The sequence below is a fragment of the Lagopus muta genome, chromosome 3 (genome assembly GCF_023343835.1).
Source record: "Lagopus muta isolate bLagMut1 chromosome 3, bLagMut1 primary, whole genome shotgun sequence".
NCBI lineage: Eukaryota > Metazoa > Chordata > Aves > Galliformes > Phasianidae > Lagopus > Lagopus muta.
In genome coordinates, this window is record NC_064435.1 from 83,522,770 (window position 1) to 83,544,866 (window position 22,097).

At 38.3% G+C, this 22,097-nt stretch overlaps 1 protein-coding gene across 1 annotated transcript in view; it reads right to left on the bottom strand.

Annotated features, from left to right (window-relative positions):
* Window positions 1–658: 658 nt before the first annotated feature.
* LOC125691343 (uncharacterized) overlaps window positions 659–22,097 on the bottom strand; it is a 211,664-nt gene continuing 190,225 nt past the window's right edge. The window contains exons 21-23 of the mRNA XM_048940609.1: window positions 12,543–12,737; window positions 3,140–3,278; window positions 659–2,119 (exon numbers count right to left, since the gene is read on the bottom strand). Of these exons, the coding sequence (XP_048796566.1) occupies window positions 2,091–2,119; window positions 3,140–3,278; window positions 12,543–12,737 (363 nt within the window). The 3' untranslated portion in view covers window positions 659–2,090. The remainder of the gene's footprint in view (window positions 2,120–3,139; window positions 3,279–12,542; window positions 12,738–22,097) is intronic.

Genomic DNA, 22,097 nt, shown 5'->3' on the forward strand with positions numbered 1-22,097 from the left:
AGGGGCTGGAAAAGAGACCATCCAGTCCAAACCCCAGCTAATGCAGGTTTCCTACATGAGGCTGTAGCTGCAGAGCCTGATCCAGTGCTCTGTCACCCTCGCAGTAAAGAAATTATTTCTTATGTTCATGTCCTTTGTTCCATTTTGTACCCAGTGCTGCTTGCACTGTCACTGGGCACCAACAAGAAGAGCCTGGCTCCAGCCATTTGACTCCTACTGTCTAGATATACTGGTATAATACCTATAACAAGATAAAACCTTTAAAAATCCAAACTGGAATATCTTAATATCTTAATCCAGCACAGGCAACCTAGTATATACTAAACCCCAAAAGGATTTTTATTATTACGTTCAGTCAGATTCAAATACAAGACTCAGGCCAAGAAGATGGGCAAAGTACAGTGCTGCCCCCAGTAGTTTACCATCTTGGTACCATTCCATATGAGCAGAAAGAGGTTGTAAAGAAGGAGGTCAGTCAGCTCATAGCAGAGAACAGCTATGTACACAAGCAATCCTGGTGACCTCTGCCAGATTGTTTGTGTCACTCGTCAGATGCTGGGGCATTTGGTGAATAGTGTAACTCCACTCAGGTAGAAAGATTCCACAGAAAAATTCTGGGATTGGACAGCTTCTCTTCAGTTAGCTTCTTTTTCTAAATTATATACGACAGTTTAAGATGTCAAAAGGCAAAGCAAAAATTAAGAAGACAATTTTATTTCTGCAATGGCAGAGAGTAGCTATCCAAGCAATATCTGATGCAAGAGAAATCACCAAAATTACATCACTGCTTATAGATACTCAGAAGATTTTTAACACCATTCCTGTCCTGACGTTACATGTACAAACACACACTTCTGCACACAAATCAATTAGAAGAAGAAAAAAAAAAATGGAAGCGACATCATTACATTTCAAACCCAAAGATAAACTGCTTTCAGAATTGACATTTAAATTTACAGGTTGCAGTATGGTGTAATTTAATGATAATTTGGGGGGACATAAATCACAGGTTTACGTATCAAAATTAATCAACAGTGTTCAAGGCACCTGGCAAGATCTTACAGAGGCAATTGCATCTGTAAGAAGTTTTAACTTACCAGTCTGAAAAAAAAAAAAAACCATCAGAAAAGCATACTTTGTAGAAAAATGTCACCTATGTGCTGTTAATTGAATAAGTGTTGTATGTGAATGATTCAAAGCTGCAGGAAGATGAGACTCTTCCCTTTTCTGTCTGTATTTCCAAGGAAAAAAAAAGGATTCTAGCACAGAGAACACCAAGAGTCAGAGCACTGACAGCTTGCCCTCTATTTCTGCATTTGCTGCTGACTTTCATGACCTTGGAAGAAGGATTTCACTTTTCTTACTTCTATTTACCTTCCCACCTTCTCCTTCTGCTATCTTACGCATCCTTGCCTTTGGGGCATGGACTTCATTTCTTATGCATTTGTATGAAATGAAACAGACTAGGCATTAACTGGTTCAAACTAATGAGCAATACTTTAGTACTAGTGAGAAAGCATAAGGATAATCTCCGGTTGTTTTCAGATGCTGTAGCTCCCAGAGAAGGAGGTTTGTCCAACATTAAGACCCTAGCAAGCTGATCTCCTCTGGGATCATGTAAATTTTGCAGCCTGTTGAGATTTGGCTTCAGAACTGGTGGTTTTTCGTGGCATGAAGCCATCATTGTTCTTTTTCTGGGCATCTTTGCATCCTTGCAATTACTTGTTGTGCTTTGAACAGTTACTGAAAACAGTGATCATTTGATTCATGAAATGAATGATAAATCAGCAATATTTTCCCCAAATCTAAAAAGGCAGGCAGGTACAGGGAAACCTGAAAAAAATCACACTATTTGGAAGGAAAAAAAAACTCACAGGTAATAATTATATATCAGATCCATGATCTGCTTCACTGAGCTCCTCACACTGAAATGTTTGTTGAAGCCGTAGAAGGGCAACGAACCATGCAGGATAATGCTGTATGCTGAGAGGTATGGACATCAGAACCGTAAATCCTGTCAGACAGTAATTGTACCATGGATGTGAATGATGTTGTAAACAACTCCAGTGGACTATACAGTCTTCCAGGAATTATCTCATGTCACAAGTAATGGGATTTCCTGATGATTACAAAATAAACAAATAAATAAAAATTGTGGAGAAAGGCATGATATAAATACATGGGTCATAATTACCCCAACAAGAGTGGTGCATGAACAAGAGTCCACAAAGTAAATTTGCCCATTTTACTTTGAAAAACTGTGCCTTATATGAACTTTTCAAAGTTTCTCTGTCAGCAGACAAGATTAGCGTGGATTTAAAAGTAGCTATGTGCTTTCAGCTAAACTTTGCTCCTGAGAGAGCACTAGAAAGGTTGCAATGATAGGACTCAGTACTATCCATGCCTTCACTGAGGCCGTGCAAAAGAAATGAGAGGAAAGGTTTATCTTGCATTAACAGTAACATCTAGGGATGCTGAGTGTGTCCACAATTCCCTGTAAACTAACACTTTTATCAGTAGCAACTTCACTTGACAGTTTGACACGTGGGCAATCTCCAGTTTACACAATTTTACACAAACCTGTGTAGACACTGGAAAGGATCAGTGCTTCTGAACACAGGATGCAAAATGAAGTGCAAGTCTAAGAAATGGGGACCACTGCAGCACATGCTTTAGACTCACAAAACCATCAAGGTTGGAAAAAACCTCTAAGGTCATCCAGTCCAACCATCCACCCATCACCACTATGACCACTAACCCATGTCCCTCAGTGCCACGTCTACATCTTTCTCATTTATGCATGTTTGCAGCATACTTGCAATGCTGGACCTTGCTCCAGACAGATTTCTCCAGGTTGCATTACTGTTGTACCAAGGTTCAGAGAGGAACCAGCAATTGGGTTTGGGTAAGGAATGGCAGCTCCTCAGGCTTCCAGGACTTTAGTGACAGACATATGACACCACACAAGGAGGGAGGCCAAATGGACAATGCTGCTGTGAAACTTCCTCCTCACCAAGTGTACCCTAAGTTTCTCTTGAAAACATATCTTTTCTAATGGCTTGCTTCCTGTGTATCTCACAGTTTTGTATTTAGGTATCAGTACTATTTTTCAGCTAAGTACAAAAATTGAGAATAATACCTTTAGCTGTACTCTTTTTCCTCTCCCTCAGCTCGATGCGTGAAGATGTATGCAGCACACTGTCCGTTTTGCTTACGTGCTCCTGGGCTGTGCTCACTTCATTACCCAAAAGACTCACTCCAGGAATATCACCAAATGCCTGAAAAACAGAACAGACAAAACCAACACATTAATATGGCGCATTCAGTGAAGTATCAGAATGAACAGAGATGACTTTGATCACACTTCCCCACCCCTCTCTTCTTGCTCTCAAAATATTGCAGCTTAGAAGCTCCTGTGTGTGCGAAATTTTAGTCTGTCATACTAATAACCCAGCTTTACAGCAGCTTACAATTTAGCTTTCATGGTTCAGTTCCACTCCTAGGCCTTATAACAATTTTTATAACAGCTCTGCCAAAATATTATAAAGTAAATGTTACTACAAATGTATTCACTAATACAGATACAGCCATGAGATTAGCAATTTAAACACATGTGAAATGTGAATTCACCTAATTTTTCTCAGACTCTAAGCACTTTAGTAAAACAACAGAATGAGGATCTTTACGCCCATTGCTTTTAATAATTTCTTCTTATGATGTTCTTGACACATGGATAAGATTTTAATGAATGAAGAATAGACCTTCAAAGAAAAAAAAAAAAAAGAAAAAAACCAACAAACTGTGGCCGTGAGGAGGAGATGATGTGTTACAGAACTGGAAATTGGTTATAAAGCCAAGACACTGCCTCAGCTCCAGCTCAGCCCGCTTGCAGTTACCACATCACACGTCAGATCCCCAGCTTGTGTCATGTGGGTGGCATTTTGCACAAGAGTGCCCTGGCTCTGCTCCTCTTCTCTTTCTGGAGTGCCCATGGAAGAGAGGTTTTGCTCAAATGAACATAAGAATAAATCAAATTCCCAACACTGAGAAGTAGTAGATTCTCAGCTCTATCTGTTGTTACTACTCAAATTCTACCATGGAAAAGAGCAGATCACTCCAGTAATACAGTAATTTTTAAATGAATTTTGCTGTTTTCAACCTGCTTTAACACAGCTGTAATAACAGAAGCACTGCTTTATGTACAGGACTAATCTATAATTTTTATTGCATTTTTATATATTTCTTATATAAACAATCTCAATTTTTTGTTGTTGTTGTATTTCTGTGTTTGACACCTTGGACAGCTGAGTAGTGCAGTTATCTCTGGAACTGCGATACAGGGAAAGTAGGAGATATCCTCAACTCACATTAAAAAATTGTGGTTGAACATGGGAGCAGATTTATGCATGCTACATTGAAAAGCAAATGTCATTAAATCACAGAATGATAGAAATACCTGAGCTGGAAGACACCCTTAAAGGTCATCTAGTCCAACTTCTCTGCAATGAACAGGAACACCTACAACTCCATCAAGGTTGCTGAGAACCCTGTCCAGCCTGACCTGGAGTATCTCCAGGGTCAGGGCGTACTCCACGTAGCTGAACAAGTTGTTCCAGTGCCTCATCACCCTTATTGTAAAACACTTATTCCTTACAGCCAATCAAAATCTCCTCTCTTTTAGTATGAAATCATTTCCCCTTGTTCTACCAATAGCACTAATTATAGGCTGCTCTGTCTTCTTAGCTAGGTATCACTTAACCAGCACACCTCCCACTTTATTTTTACTATCATTTTGTTCCATTAAGAGGTTGTCCAGGTTTAGACTGTTCTAGCGTATTTCTTTTATAGTACAAATGAGCTTTAGGACAGGTCAGCCAGAAATACAGCAGCTGGCAGGGCTTCACAGAATATTTCTGCAAAATACAAAGTTAAGATGACAGGAGGAAAAAAGGGGATACGTATCACCAGTGAAACAACAGAAACAGCAGTATTTTTCAAATTGCAATAATTTGAGAAAATACTACAAGAATATCAAAGTATCCTGGAGATTTTGTCCCAGTTACCCAGGTGTTGGAACCTTCCTACAAATGTGATCATCTCTATACCCTGCATGCCTGACCAAAGTGACAAGGAACCCTTTGCTACACAGGTGCTGTCGCTCACTTGTGTACTTTAAATTGAAGCTTATATGGATGTCACATTTTTAGACTTGATCAGATGTCGTGCAGAGCTCTGTTATTAAATTACATTGCAGGTTGTTGTTTCTGAAAATGGCTTAATAGCAGTAACCTTATGGTTAATCAACTGTTTAGGAAAGTTCACTATGCTTTCACTGCAGTGTAATTATAAAGTGAGCAAAAGTATAATTGATGCATTTTGTCAATCTGTGTAGCTGCAAGGTACTTTTTCAAAGGTTATTTTTTAGTCAGGTAAAATACGTTAATGCTGTTTTGGCAATTATCCTTTGACTTCAGATATTTTACTGCTGATTCAGGTAAAACTACATTTTAAAATCACATCAAATATTACTAGCATTTAAGAATACAAAAGACATTTTGCAGTAACTGGTGTCTTTACCTTCACAGATTAAAGCCAATCAAAAAAAAAAAAATCACTAAAAATACAGGAAATCTACATGTTAAAGTGTGTAAACTCAATTTACTATGATAAGCAAACAAAAAAAAAAATTGAGAAAATTACTCAGTCTTACACTCGAAAGGGTAAAAAAACCCAAAACAGCACATCTTGTCAGATTAGTAACTTCTAACCCGAATCAGTAACATTTCAGATTAGGTGAAGTTTGTGCATCCTTTTCATCCATTGCAATAAGTTGCCTTAGCCAGCACAGAGGCATGGAACAACAGACTGGGTCCATTTGGAGACAGAACTGGCATATCATGTGCAAGATGCATTGGATCAATTTAAGAGAAAAGGATAGAAACTTCTTTCACTGTTCTCATCTTTCCATTGGGATGGAAAGGGACACCTGAACAACTATTTTATGCCACAACTGATTATCTTTAGTTGAACTACATCATTAGAGGAGAAACGTATACTGGAAAAGATAACATAAAACAGTCTGGCTTACTCCTTATTTGCAGAGGAACTAAAACTGCAACCATGATCCTCAACTGAAGGGTTGTAAATTTATAGGCTTGTATAATCAAAAAATATTAGGATGTTATATTCACAAAATAAACAAGAGAGTTAGGCAAAGTAAACTATGATAACAAAAGAGAATAAATGGAAGGCTTACCCTTACGCTGGGCTCACCCACAAAGCACCAGCAGAGCAGATCTCCAGCAGAGATCCTTCCCCATTGGCAGCCAGCTCTTAAATAGGTCTAGGAGAGGTGCAGCCAGGCTCCACCCCTTCCGGCACACAGGTGAATTGCCTTCACCTGTGCTCCTGTGGCTGACTCAGTGCTCGCCTCAGGTGGTCAATCAGAGGTTCAGGCTGTGACTCAGCAGTTCCCATACAAGGCTGTACTAATTTGATTGCCTATGCCGATGGGAGTATCCCTTTCCTGACTTTTCACGATTCTCAACTGAATTTCAGTGAGCGTTAATACAGAACAGTAGTGATCATCCTCCTGTTGAACACAGGTACAAAATATTAATTGGTTTCAAGAGAACAAGAGTAGAGCAGCATATGGCAAAGTCCATCCAGCCCAGGAACATGTGCACAGATGATGCACTTATATGGGTGGAATCACCCTTGCTCCACAGCCTGGTGTAAACCTTTGCCACTAACTTCTAGTTGTACAGGGATCTCCAGAAAACTAACTCAATGTGAACAGACTGTCTTTACAAATGACTTGGCATGATGACGCTGAAACCAACAAATGTGAAGGAATTTGCAGCAAAGGATTCCCTCTGACCAGTCTCTCCCTACAAACAGATGCTTCACAGTCCAGCTTGGTTTATTCAGCTTATGATATGGAAAAGCCAGATCTTTCCTCCTCCTACTGCAGGGTCTGCTGAGATGATGAAGCCATTTGATGACAATGCCATTAGGTAATACATCAGGTTCAGTCACTGAGCTGGAGTAATCCTCGTTCTTTCTTTTCTCCATAAATCTTCAGAGACTGCTGCAGTGAGACTCCTTATGAAAACAGTGTGTGGGGATTTTGCGGTCAACTAGGCCAATTTATTCCCATAATGAAGTTAGAGCCAGAAAAATCTGTGCTCCGATACATGCATAAACTCCATCGGAGTCAACTGTATGGCTTATGCTCGTACAGGAAAAAAATAGGCCTCAATATTCATAGTAACATTGCGTATATAAAAAGAATTTGTGGAATTAAGAATAAAACATGAGGCAATTTGTTGATTTGCCCAGGGAGTATGTGGGAGCGACAAATCTGTAGATTATTCTAAGGTTGTTTTTTAGTGTCATTATCAGATCCAAGAACTGTATATAAAAGCACGCAGTCCTTCACATGCTAAAAGTATAGTTTGCTCAAACAATTGTAAAATATTCAGTATTCTTAAGATTAAATATCAGAATATTGCTTCTGAAGGAACAGCTGTCAGCTTAAATCTAAAGTCTAGTTTGTTTACTGGCTGTATTTTATATCTGTTAGAAAATGACACCAAATGGCAATAAAATTGTTGTAAGTATTCTACTGGGGAATATAAATGCCCTTTGGTTACAGTGTACATATCTTTATACATAATTCCAGTATATTTTCCCTAGAATTACGTTAAATATGTAAAAAGCCTTTTCTCATAAAGGTAAAAATGCTAGATGTTTCCAAGCTGTAATTTAGCATTAGTGTCAAGATTGCTTCAGAAAATAAGCTACAGTTACCGTTTCATTCTTTTTAAGTGTCACTCAGCATACCATATCTGATCTTGTATTCAAAATAAACTTATATGATTTTATTCACTTTTCCAGAAGTGCAAGAGAGTTTAGACATAATTTATAGCATGTGGATTGATGTAAATAGCTTAAACTAAGTAATTGGCTAGTCACCTATGCTGTCTTATCCTATTATTACTAGGTACTTTTCAAGTAATTAGGGAAAGCAGACCTCTTTTATCCAGGAAGTTTAAATTGGATGAATCCCTGACATTTGTGCAGATTTATCTGATAGATAAAATCATGCCATACAAAAAGTTTCTCTACAATGCTGAGCTTTACTAGGCCTATAATAAGAAACTGATTTTTTGCTGAGTTAAAGTCACTTATCTTTGACCTTTTAATAAGAAATCAACTCCAGTCAGCAAAAGTCGAGATAAAAATCACTGAGTTCATGTTATCACCATGTAGACAGCAAACACTTATCACTATCATTAACTTTTCTGTGCATGGGTTTCAAATACATTTTAAATGCTAAAATTCAATAATTTCCTGTATATTACAATATTATAGCCTTAATGAATGAGGGAAAGCATGAAAAGTGATTTATTTTGGGAAGGTCATTTCTTGGTTAGCCAACATCTAAATTGAATACTATAAAGGAGAAATATATTATAGGTAAAACAGAAAATGGGTTTTATTGCATGGGAATTCTTTGAGTTTTACAATGCTTCTGATAAAAGGACTGCACTTACATGTTTAACCTCTATAATTTTTATGCTGCACACTTCAAAAAAAATCTTTTTATTTAACATTTCTACAGCAATTTATACTTGTCACCTTGTACTTAATATTCCTTTTAAAGCAGCTATTTTTGCCTTGTGCATACGAAACCTATAAAATGACTTTTCATACCCGACAATATATTCATATATGTTACTTACTAGCAAAGTTAGACCTTTAATGGGAATGCTATCCCCAGAAGAACATACATATTTTAAAGATGTTATTGCACAGATAGCCATTTTTTCCTGCAAAAGTGTACTCCTTTACATAGCTTTTCATAGCAGCCCTCGCATGCTGTAAAAAAGTGAGAGCAATATTAACTGAGTGAGTTTTGGCTCCTTTGCTTAAGTGAAGCTCACACTTAAGTTCTTTGCTGAATTAGATCTAGTAGAAAATCTAGCTTCCACTTCAGTTAAAACCAGTTGTGATTATAATGTAAATTCCCAACAAGCAGCCTTATACTAATTCCTTGCACTGAAACAAAATTATTCAAAATTCCTTTTATGTCTGTCAAAGAGTATCTGCAGATACAGAATGATCAGTTTGAGACTTTGTGATAGATGTTGTTAGCATGAATTTGAGGGAGAATTTGGCCTAGTGGTTTAAATAATGTTCTCATACCAGACTGCTTGATGAGAAGTACTGCCATCCTCGTAATGGCCCGCATGAACACCTCAGTCAGTTGAAAGCTAAAAACTTATGGCTCGTTCCCACATTTGCACTTAGGTGTTGAAGTTATTATCATTTCTGTGCTGTTTTCTGCCCATAGTATTCTCATAGTATTAAAATGAATGCACTATTTCTGAAGAAGACTTACCAATACCAAATAACCATGTTGCTGCAGTGACACAAAGCATTAGCATCTGGTGGATGTTAGTCCCGAATGTTTAAATTAATGAGGGCCCAGTATAGTAATTAAGAAGAGGTGTTACAGGTCTTTCAGGTATAATTCCAGAAAGTCACTGAAATTTAAAAGCCAATGCCTTTTCATTTTGCTGTCTTCAGAATGTCTTAATAAAGATTAACAAACAAGAATTCACACTGAAATAACTGCATTTTCACCTCCAGTTACTCGCTGTAATAAAAAGCATGACTGTTTTACAGGAAGAAAGTTCATGCAACACCCATTTCTAGATACTGTGGAACTACTCATTGTATCCTGCAGTTATACTATAGTACAATAACTTATTATAAAAGAGAGAAAAAATGAAGCAGAAATTGGTTGGGGTTTTTGTACTCAGCAGTCTCTGTAGATCTATAGATGAGGTAGATGTATATGCAAAGGCAGGTCAAATCACTGTTGTCACAAACCACAACTGCTGATACAGGCCATGTCCCTACAGTCCCAAGAGGGTATTTAGCACAAATATCTGATCTCTGTTAGGAAGAAATAGGCTTGCTGATCATATAGAAAGAGGAAAGGCAGCTGTCATTCATCAGGCAGGGAGAGAGCAGGTGACAATCTATGTCCTTGCCACTGTGGAGGAAGAAACTTCCTTCCTACTCTGCTGCTGGCAGGGTGAGGAGGGGAATGAAGAACAAAAGGAGAATGTGCTTCTTCTTGTGAGGTATTTTACCCTTTCTGGCAGAAAATGGATAATATTATGCCTTGTAAATAGATTAGACAGGAAAATTTGTGGAAGGGAGTACTCCAAAGGGCACTGCAAGCAAATACAAAGAAGTTGGTAACAAATAGCTGACCACCTGCAAAGTTTTAGAATGAAGATTTTTATGCATGAAGGAGTTGGGCACAAAAAAACCCCAGCAGATTGGACTCCTTATCACAAAACACCATTTTTAATCTTCATTTCTTACACGCTTAAAAGGCATACTTGGTGTTCCAGTGCAACTTTTTAGCTGCCAACAGATTTTCTAACCCCACTTAAGCACCACTGCTTATCTAGTCACAGCAGAGACAAACACAAACAAAAAACCGTGTTCCTAAGGTGCAACAGTAGCAAGCAGCAAAACTTGGGTACGCCTGCCCCATAACAGACCCACAATGGAGTTTTCTCTTTTTGTCCTTGCTATGGCCCTTGCTCTTGTACAAGATAGAAAATGGAACTTTTCCCACAGAGATTTTGAGGGAACATGGAAGATGGGAAACCTTTAGAATTTCCTCTCATTGTACAAATGGAAGCTAATTTTTACTAGTGAATGCATTGCCTTAAAATTCATTAACTTATAGAGCATAAACTGGGACCAAATAAGAAAATCACAACCCGTAAAGCACACAAATGTAGAATTACATCCATTATCATCTAAACATAAGATCAGGATGTCAGTGTTACTGAAATTATTAGCTAAACACGTTTCTTACATGTATTTAGGCCTACCAATAAAATGCAGCAAAACATGCACTTATCTCCTAACTTAGAGGCACTTTTTTCATTATACAGAAATCAGACACAGCCACACTGATTTTGGACAAAGACTTCTGTGATATGCTGCAGGAAACTATGCAGGAGTGGCTTAAGCCATTCACACTGTGCAGTGCTCACTTTGTGGATGCTGATCAGCATCAGTTCAGAGGCTGGAAGTCTCTGGGAAGCTCACCCAGGAAGGCAAAATTAAATTTTATGGAAATGCATTTCCTCTCTCTCAGAAATACAAAATGGAGTAATGCACAGAACCAGCAGACCAAGTTAAGATTTCCTCTGTGTTCAAAGCCCTTCCTACCACAACCTTTGGAAAGTGAATGAAACCTGATGTCTAAAAAGCTGTGAAAAACTAAATTAGGAAAAAAAGCATTCTGCACAGAGCTACTGCTTGTAACAGGTGGGAAGTAGACATGGGGCTGCACTGTTGACCTCAAAACAAAATTCTGGCCAAAGCTTTGTAAGAGCAGCTTTGGTAACAGACTCAGGCATGGATCAGGATTTGCAAGTTTCTTTGTGTTAATTAACTTCTGCTTTATGTAGGCCACATGCCTTCTCTTGTTTTCTTTGGCTAGCTCTAAAACTCGAGTATCTTCACTCTGGTGAATCACAGCTTCCTGGGGCAGAGAATTATTCCTTGAGGACGGTGTCCTTTAAATTAAATTTTCTTTAAAAAGGCAAGTAGGGCAAAGGCATTAGGAATAAAACATTTAAATGAAGAAAACAGCCTTGAAACATTAACCAAAGAGCAGAATCAATGCTTTCCTCATTCTGCAAAGACATATTTGAACCTTCAATTTTGAAGCGAGCAACTGAAAACTGTATTTCAACATTATTTGTGCTCATTTTCTGTGGTAAGCAGACCTCTGTGATGACGCTTCTACTTCATATCTGGGTGGGTAAAGTAATATTTTTTAATTCCCATTCTCTTAGACATCAATGTGTTTTTTTTAAAGTTCCACTCAAGACCAAATGCAACAATGCAGTGCGCCTCTTCTAAGCACTTGGAACTAAATGTCAATGCGATGAACAAAACGCAGCCTACAAAACAGGTAATGGACAATACCTTTTGTTAATAGTATTCTAGAATGCATTTTAGTATACAAGCTGCTTGTAGTGATCCCAAAGACATGAAAACATCCAGAATTCAGTCTAAACGTTGCAAGATGGCACTATGTCATGATGTATGTGCTTCAGCTCTATGAATCTGAGGAAAAAATTAAGTGAATGTCCATACCTATAGCTCTAGTTGTATAGTAAATGTGCAAAGTAATGACATTATGTATTTATATATTATAATTTCTGAAGAGAACGACTCCATGGGGATTTTAGCAATAATATTTATAAAATTATTATGTGTGTCGTTTCAATATATGTAGCATAATTTCCCTCAAATTCCTCTGAAAATTATACTGAATTCTTACTTTGCACAGTACATGCATTAACTCACTGATGTTTGTCTTCCTATGCACGAAGGGTCAGGCAGATCTATTTTCCTGCTTTGACCCTGACCTACTTCTCAAACGCGTGTCTTTGCCTTCAAAATCTGCACGTAAGGAATCCGCATGGACCTACCTCAACGATAGCCCCATCAGGCAGCCGGAGGAAGTGTCTGTAGAGCTGCTGGAAGCCGCTGAGGTGCACAGTGAACACTGACACGTGAACGGTGGTACCTCTTGAGTCGCAGATCGCATCCTGGGGCTGGAGGTCACAGCTGGAGACACCAGAGTGGCTGCCATGGTCCTTCCAGATGTAATCATACACTGCCACCTAGTGAGACAGAAGGCCCCCCCATAAACACACATACGCACACACAGAGTCCCCCACCCCCCACCAAAGGAACATATTTAATTAACTTCTGGCAAGAGCTTAACCGATTTAAAATGATTTTACAATAAATCTGCAAAGCTTGTACCATATGCAGTGCTTGCACACGGTTCTCTACTACATATTTTTTATGACATAGATCTAAATAGAGGAGATAGACAAATCCCTGGTGTATATTCTATAAAGTTAATTCTGCACAGATGAAGCTGTAATTGACTCCCGTATTAACCAAAAGTAGGGAGATCAAGCAGGGTAGGTTAAACAATAAAATGGCAATGCCGATTAAAAAAAAATAAAAATGCTTACTGAGAGTTTTGTGAACAAGTATTTGTATTTCTCTCTCTTTGAGAAACCTTTATGCCTTCACCCACAAGCACTTTTTAGTCTCTGATCTCTGGGCAGTATTAAAATAACCTTGTGCTGCTCACTGAACTGTAGATGAGGCAGAGTAAACACGGTGCATTTCAGTGTGTTGCAGAAAGCAGTTTATTGACACAGTTACCTAGTTTCCTGTTTCACTCTAAAAGCACTTGCTTGGTAGCTTTTGTACCGTCTTGTGTCAGCCAGAGCTTCTATTTAAGCATTTTCATGTTAATTCTTCACACAGACTGGGCAGAACTTGAGACTCCAGCTGCAGCTCAGCACACAGTTTAAGCACCTCTTATCCTTAACTAGAGCAGATGATGACAAGCATTACTTTTTATACTCCCACTCGGGTGCAAGTGTTTTAACCCTTCACTTTTGCAAGACCTTTGCATAACTCATTTTTCCCATGAGATGCCATTCCTGTTTAGGGTAGGAAGGGATTGGTGAGATGTAGTTATATCCTCACAGTACACTAGCATGCTTTTCCTAATCACTTCTACTTAATGCAGAGGAAATAAGTTTTTTGCTGGTTGAGATAACAAGAACTCACCTATGAAGCCAGCTATAAGAATATTATAGCTTAAGAGAGCTGCATGAAAACCTTATGCTTCTTAGTTTTCTTGTTCCTTTCTTTTTTCTTTCTTTTTTTTTTTTTTTCCTTTTTGTTGAAAGAATAAGCTCAGATTCTTGCAAGAGATCCCAAAATCTCAAGATGCAATTTCTAGTCTCCTACTAAGGAAAACTAGAGTTTAGCTCAGTTTGCTTGTGCTCCAGTTCACGCTTCCTCATCTGTTCTTAGAGAAACTGTTAATCTTGGAGACGAGAAAATTGAGGGGGTATCTTATCAATGCTTCTAAATACATAAAGGTCAGGAGTCAAACAGATGGCACCAGGTTCTTTTCAACAGTGCCCAGTGGCAGAACAAGGTGTAATGGACAGAAACTGCAACACAGGAACTTCTATCTGAACATGAAGTTAGGGAGTTACAGAGCAGTGGAACAGGTGGCCTAGAGAGACTGTGGATTCTCCTTCTTGAGAGATATTAAAAACCCACTGGGATTTTTGATTTTTGATTGAAAACAGCAAGGCAGCTTCTGCTGGGGTGAGCTCCCAGAAAGTGTTGGCCAGAGCAGAGACAAGCAGCTTCAAGTACAGTCACTCCACAGCTTGTGCAATGGGAAAAAAAGACTTCACCATGCAAGACAACTCCAAGTTTCTCAAACCTTTATTCCTGAATAAATCTTTGCTTTGCCAAGGCAAAGATCTCCTTCAGGAGTTCTCTCAAAGGATGTTCATGTGATTAGCTAAGAGAACTTAACACTACTGACTCGCACAGCCCCCTGCTCCCTAAAAGCACAGCCTGATCATCAGACATCTTAGAATGAAAAAGCATCACCAAAACTGACAAGTTCTACAATATGAAGCTGCATGTAATGACCAAAAACCAACCCCAGGAAAGGAAAGAGCATACACTGTGACACTGAGTGGATTTAGACACCCTGTGTCTGAAGGACTGTTCAAATTCCCTCTTGCTAGCATCGTCCTAAAATATTTGGCAGGCAGATGTCTGCTGCCTTGAAACTTTCACAATGTGTTTCTGTGAAGTGATAGGTCTCTAGAGAGCTGCGGTGGCCCACATAACCTGCAGTAAGCTCCAAAAGTAAACTCTGCTGTCATCTGAAATCTCTATCATTAAGTTAATCAAAAATGTCCATTCATTTCTACAGGAATACAATGAGAGTTAATAAATCCACAGAGACAGGCTAGTCAAGAGACTGTGCATATAGGACATGTCAGAGGAACTGAAGTTCGCTATGATCTAGATTCACAAAGGCTGACAAGAAACCACAAAATGCCAGAGCAGTGTACAGTAATCCTTAAATGAAATTCGTCTTTCAGCAAAAAAAAAAAACCAACACATTAAAGATGTTAATTCAATGATAAAAGAGGCAGGCCGGAACAGGTTCAAATACTGAATATTTCACAACATAACTTAATTAAAGCAGGAGCGTGAGGCTGTTAATCGCTTTATAATATTTCAGCTTGAAATGAGGTTTGATGTCAATGCTCTCATAGTTTATTTGCTTATAATATTTATCTCAAAAAGTTACATAGCCTTAATGCAAACATAAAGTTTTCACTGGTCTATTGTATTGGTTTCTTTCCTTCCTCCTGTCTTTGTGCAATCATGCAAAAGAAAGAATTGGGAAGAAGGGTCATAAATTTAGGTCAGATCAGATGATTTAGTAAGTCTCATGTGGGTTGAAGTCTTATTAATAATTTTAATACATTTTTCCTTGACAACAATGATTTCAATCACTACTTTAACGTACAGTATGACGTAAAAATACGAAGACTTTTAAAGGAATGGAACACGCACCTCACACAAAGGTTAATTATATCACCTTTTGGGAGTTGCAATGCATAGCCAAAATGTATTTGTAGATATAAATACCAATGCATTCTGTTGTATCGTGCTGTACCAAGTGTACAGAAATAACATTACTGAAGTAGGACACACTAACATATTAATTAGCAATCCATTAATAAATGCATGTTTGCATCACATGCAATACATCACATGTGACAGACAACAAATTCATATTAATATAGCCAAGGTCACAGTGCAGAAAATGTCATGCAAGAGTGATAAAGTTACAGAGGTTTTCTATTGTCCGACAGCTATTGAAAAAAGAAAAAAAAAAAAAAGAAAAAAAGAATTCCTCAGATTTACTGACCTACAGTAAGAATGTGAGGAACGCTGACTTTCAGTGTCTTAAAAAAGGCTTTATCATTAAAAAAATTCTTAAGAATTTGAGAGATACATGTATCTCTGTGTGTTGAAACACTACTACAATTGGTACCGATTCTAAACTGCTTCCAGTATTATTATTAACAATATAATGTGAATCAATTCGTGCTTTGCAAAATGTGCGAAAAAGGCTTGAAAGCAGCATTCAAAGAAAAGGCATAAAATGAACAATACAGACCAAACCAACCAGCTGAGAATGGGCAGAACTGCAAGCTCGGCGTGACAATTAGCAAAAGTTAAAAGCTGCTAACATTAAGAAAAAGAGCAAAAGTGATGAAATTATAGGAAAAAATAAAAAAAAACAACCATCAAAAGTCGAGGATGCTGTATTCACATTAAATAACTTTCATAAACTGGAAGCAATCTTTGTTAGACCAGCGTAGATCTACAACTGAAAAACAAAAGCTGGCTACCATCAGCCTTCGAGGGAAGCTCAGCAACCTTAAGCACTGCAAACTCCATGGCTGACTTTTTCTAAAAGCCTCACAAGTCTGGGAAAAGAACAACTATTTTATATACATGTTTATATCCAAATGCCTAAAAACACCCTCAGTGCCTCTGAACTTTACATTGAATTGGTTGTACCAGTGGAAAAAAAAAAATTGCAAGCCATCCCAGGAAGGATGGGGGACTTAACAAAGTGAACATGAACGCTGTGCAAATAAATTCCCAAAACGGATAAAGCACAAGTAGAAAGGGATGAACAAATGGAGTCATTACAACTGCCAAAAAAGTATATCATCATGAAGAAGTCACGACCAGTTCCACTAGTTCCCTCTAGATTTAATCCTTATATGTGCAGATAATCGAATGTGTGTACGCTAATAGGTACACAGTGTCTTTTAGTGTGGCAATAGCGTGTGCTCTCACGCCTGGGACTACAGTGAAGTGTGCAAATGTGTTGGGTTAATGAAGGTCTTTAGTCTCCTGCTGGCAAAGGACTGATGCCAGGCATGTGTGCATTGCTAGCAGCCTGTCTTTTACCCTTCCGCCTACAGAGCCTTCGAAGCAAGTGTGGTGCGACATCCCCACCTACGACTGTCTGTAGTAACTCTGCAGATAGATAACTTGTTTCTAAACCTTTCTATTTATGAACATAATGGACCAACATAATGGACCAATAGTATCTGGGAATTGTTTATTTCAGTCAAATTATGAAGGCCTGAAGCATTGCCGTTAACAGTCTTCCCTGATTTATTTAATAAACTGACATGGGCAGACTGAATGATGAAAATAACCATATACAGAGAATAACCTCTTTGTAAATGACTGAGGAGAAATCGTGGAATAGATTTATGGCAAGCTGCTTAGCATTATAACACTAGAAAAGAGCAGAGGAATTTTTCTGTTGTTGTTTTTGAACTGTGATAGTGTCACATTTCTGGACACGTCCAAATGAACAGCAATGCAGATCTTTTCCAGGGGACAGTTCTGATCTCCTGTGTTGAGATATCACAAAGAACATTCACATATTTTTTAGCCACAGTGCACTCATTGCTGCTGCTCACCATCCCATTGTTTCAGATCTAAATCTCATATTGTTTAAAGTCTCCACATTTGAGCCATCTACAAAAAATACACAAATGCATAAACAGATTCATTCAAACAGCAATAAATTTAGAAAAAGAAAATGTAATCTCAAGTATTAAGTCAAGGAAAACTGATACTCAATTCAGCAAAAGCTTTGTCTGAGCAAAGGATGAGTGAAAATTAAAGGCCACAGCTTTCTTGCATTTCCTCGCATATAGCAGTGCCTTTGTCCATTGATTTGCCCTAAGGAAAGGGGATAAAATACATTCCCTTACTATTCTATACAATCCTGCTGTATTCCAAGCTCAGAATGGGTTTGGTTCAGATGGATAAGAGAAATCTCTCTCCACGCCTCATTTCCCAAATTTATAAGGGATGCTGGAATCAGTTACTTAAGAAAGCATCTTCAGTAACTTCAGACAGACAGGATTTTATATATATGAGTGTTTAGGAAAAGCTATTTTCCTGATGGAAGTCAAGATTTTAATGCATACAAGGGCATATCTGTGTAAATAAGAGTGCCTGTTATTCATTATCTGCTCATCAGCATTTGTTATTCATTACTCATCTGTTTACAAATGTAATGCAGTCAGAAAGCAGAAAAAAAATACTATATGACTTTGGTGACCAAACATACACCAGAAACAACAAATAGCAGATAGACTGACATTACAGTTCATCTTACAGGATAAAATTTCCCCAGAGAAGACATTCTGTAAAAAATTTGTGAAACAAAGACCTCACCCTGACAGATCTGTAGAAATACAATGTGGCTCACAAAGAATCTGTAAACAAAAAACAAAGGAGCTGAGTTTGTCAATTAACATATTTGCAATGAACATTTTATGTTCAACCTTTATTGTTTGGGACAGATTAAACTCAGAGTAAGGTAGTTAAAAGAAAAAAGCCTGCATTCACAGATTTCACTCACCATGTCCAACATAAGACAATGTGGTTCTGGGTATGAGAATTCTTTAACAAACCTGTGACTTATTTCAGATGGCCTGATCTGATTCTGACAGCTGAAAAACATGGGCAGCAGATCAGCTGAGAATGTATGATGTAAATACATAATACAGCTTGCTTCTAGTTGCATCTTCTCCAGCTTCAGGAAATGTCCTCCTGTGAAGGCAGTAGGATTGGACGTCCTTGTCAGGCAGAGCACAGTGTGAAGCATGTTCTTTTGCAGGGCGAAATTTGTTGGATTCCTAATCAAATCCAGAGTTTAAACTTTTTTTTTTTTTTTAAATACTTTCCTAACAGTAGCAAAATTGTTAGGAATTTTTCTAATTTTCTAAGCTTTTTCTAAGAATCAAAACAATTTTCCTAATTTGCCTTCTCAGACCCAGCTCTGTCTTTAAGAAGATGGAAGCAGACTAAAAAGAAGGTGAAAGCGGGAAGCAAACTTCAACACATTTGGTAAAACATAAATGCTAATCCATGAGAGGTGATTGACCCCCGATTAGAAATTCAGTCTTTTTTCTGATCTTTAAGTAATTCTAATGAGTATACTGACTACAGGAACAAGGACTGGAATGAGGATATTCCTTATTAGCAAACAGAGACAAATTCAGAGACATCCAGAGACTCTTGCTCCCTCTGTGACCCCACTGCTCTAGCTGCTGTACAAACAGGTAGAAATGGGCTGCCCCAGGAACAAGGAGATAACAACTACGGTAAGATCAAAGCAGCAGTTGTACTGGTGCACTTGTATGGCTATTTTCTTAACTGTCCCAAACTAATCTTATCTGTTTTTCAACATAATCACCAGTAATTAACTGTTTTCTTGCAGGCATCACTACAGAGGTAACTCATGGAGAGAAAACTGGAGGAAAACAATTTTGCAACCATGTTCCAGACAGCAAGGACAGTACAGTGTAACGGCCTGGAGTATTTATGTAAGAATTTGATGGGTCATGGCAGTAAAATAAATGCTGGTTTCACCGTAGAAAAGAAGGGGGAAAAGATCATGAAAAAGAGAGAAAGTTCAGTTAAAGGAAGGAGCTTGGTCTTCCTTTGCAGTCAAAACTGGCAATCCCTTGCCTCTCTTTTGCACTAGGGTTTTATATTTTAGATATCGCAAACATTGTAATTGCTTTTCTGGAAATGCAGAAACCCACTGTAACAAGCAGATAAAGGGTCAAAGGTTCAGGGCAGTTTGCATAAGCCTTCAACGGGGTATGCAAACCAGTTGGGTCTGCAAAACTTGTCAGAAAACTTGAAAGATCAGGTTGTCTCCTGGGGCTCTCTGAGCATACCAAGAGCCTCTAAGCAATGTCTTCTTCCCTGCTCAAGTTAAGAAACCAGATAGCAAAAATTCTTCTGACAGTAATATTTCCCACGTGTAGCACAGTCACAAGTATTTAAAAAAACAGCCTCCTTTGTGGTATCTCAGCAGTTCTGCCTTCATTTAAGCAGGACTCACGAAGTACGTACAAAAAAGTCGTAACTAAAAAAAACCTAAACAGACTGCTTGGAACTCTAACAAATGATTTATGGTTCAAGTCTTGGGCAAATGTGTGGTGTGATTTTATGTTTGGAAGAAAGATTTAGTTCACATTTGATTTCACTTCAACTGGTTCGCCCATCCTGAATCAAAAGTAACCGTGTAACATATCCAGAAACAATTGTGTTATGGTATTAAATTTGATGTGCTTGGTTTGGAGAAAAATGGTTTAGTGCACTGTGACCAATTGTCTGTTATAATGAATCTTATTATTAAAGGAGAGCATTTTTATATCCTTATTTTTCTGTCCTTGGAAGATAGCAGAGTTCAGCATCCAATAAACACGTATGTTGCATTTTCCTTTTTACACAGGACAGATTTCAACTTCTGAACCAGCAGTCAACAAAGATTCCCCCAGCTGCTGGGGGAAAAAGTAAGTATTTATGAAGCAAGGCATAATAAGATCAGAGGGAAGCCTGTCATAAAAATGCACATTGCATAATACATGATGGATCAGTTCTATTATTTAACTTTTGCATAGATATAACAATACAGAGATATGCTAACCATCATAGTCAGCATTAATTTACAGTGGGAAAAATAATTAGAATCTCACTTTTTCTGAAGAATGGAGTGAAAATGTAAACAATGCTTCCCTCCAGGCAAGTGCTTTATCAAGTTGACAGGTGCATTTGAATTTCCATGGGTGGGGGACATAATAGGTTATTTATGTGTCATTTTAATAGAAAGGCCCAACCATCAAGATGGACAGGAGACTTTATCAGTACTGCTGTTTGCAACTAATCCACCAATTTAATACCCCATGAAAATACCTGCAACAAAACCTGAACATTTTTCTTTTCCACTCCATTATAGGCAAATCAATGTGGGTGCTATTCATCTCAACTCTTTGGCTCAGCAGGTGCCCACCACACAGACCTCCTCACAACAGAGGTGCATTGGCATAGCTGCATAAACATACAGGCATTGATGTCTGATGCAATCAATGAATCCAAGGCAGGATCACATAGACCTCTAATTCACCCTCAAACGTCAATAAGACAGTGGAAAAAAAAGAATCTTGTTGCTTTATTTTGGAGAGGAATGAGATAGCAACCAGAGTCATGGCATGGGCCCTTGCTAGAAGTTCCTTTCAGTCGAGACATCCGTATGGTCTGCTTTACTTCCCTCTCGTAGCCTGAAGCTTCTTACAACAGCTAAAATGTACACTCTATATTAGTTACTGCACGGGCCAAAGTCACAGGCATCTTGCACTTAATGCAGTGCTTTCTGTCTGCACTACAGCAGTGTTTCCATGTCGCAGCTGTGGGCTGAGACCAGGTTCGTACTTGGTGCCCTGAGAGCCTGGTGCCCTCAGTGCAGAACAAATGACATTGTGGTACCACAACTGCCGTACAAACAAGGCCCGATCCTGCCAGACCCCTCAAGAGCCAGGCACATCAGTGACAGATTTGTCTTCAAAAACTTCATTTTTGGTCAAAGTTACCAAATTCACTGTCACATTAGAGTGTTTCTTTTCCTGTGTAGATGTAACATACATGCCTACACAAACACATGCCTAAATTATTGTTAATATTTGCAAAAAAAAAAATCTTAATTATTATTCTGGTGATACTAGCAGCTAGCAGCACGCTTTATTTTTAAAACTGAAAAAAAATCCAGCACAACTTTTTAAAGTTTTCAATTATTCCAAATGTATTTCAACTAAACACTCTCTAATTTGCACAAAGACTTGGTGATGGGTCAGCCACAAGGCAGGAAAATGGCATGCTGCTTCCATATGTAATGTCTCTATTTACACAGATTTGCCATGAACAAGCTGATGAAATGCATACTTAACTCACACCCTTTCACACATTAGCTGTATTTAATGCAGTTATTTCTAGTCCTACATTGGATAAGAAGTCCATTGACTCATCTGACCTAAAGTAAATTTGGTAACCACAATATAATTTTTCCTCCCTCCTTCATATTTTCCTTCTGTACCAGGACATGTAGTTGAAACTCAGACCCAATGTAAAGAAGGACTTCTGATTCAAGATAGCAGAGGGTTTGCCTGTTGCACACAACTGTCCTCTGTACATGTGAACAAGTGATAAGATATCTGCAACATGTATGCATTCCACTC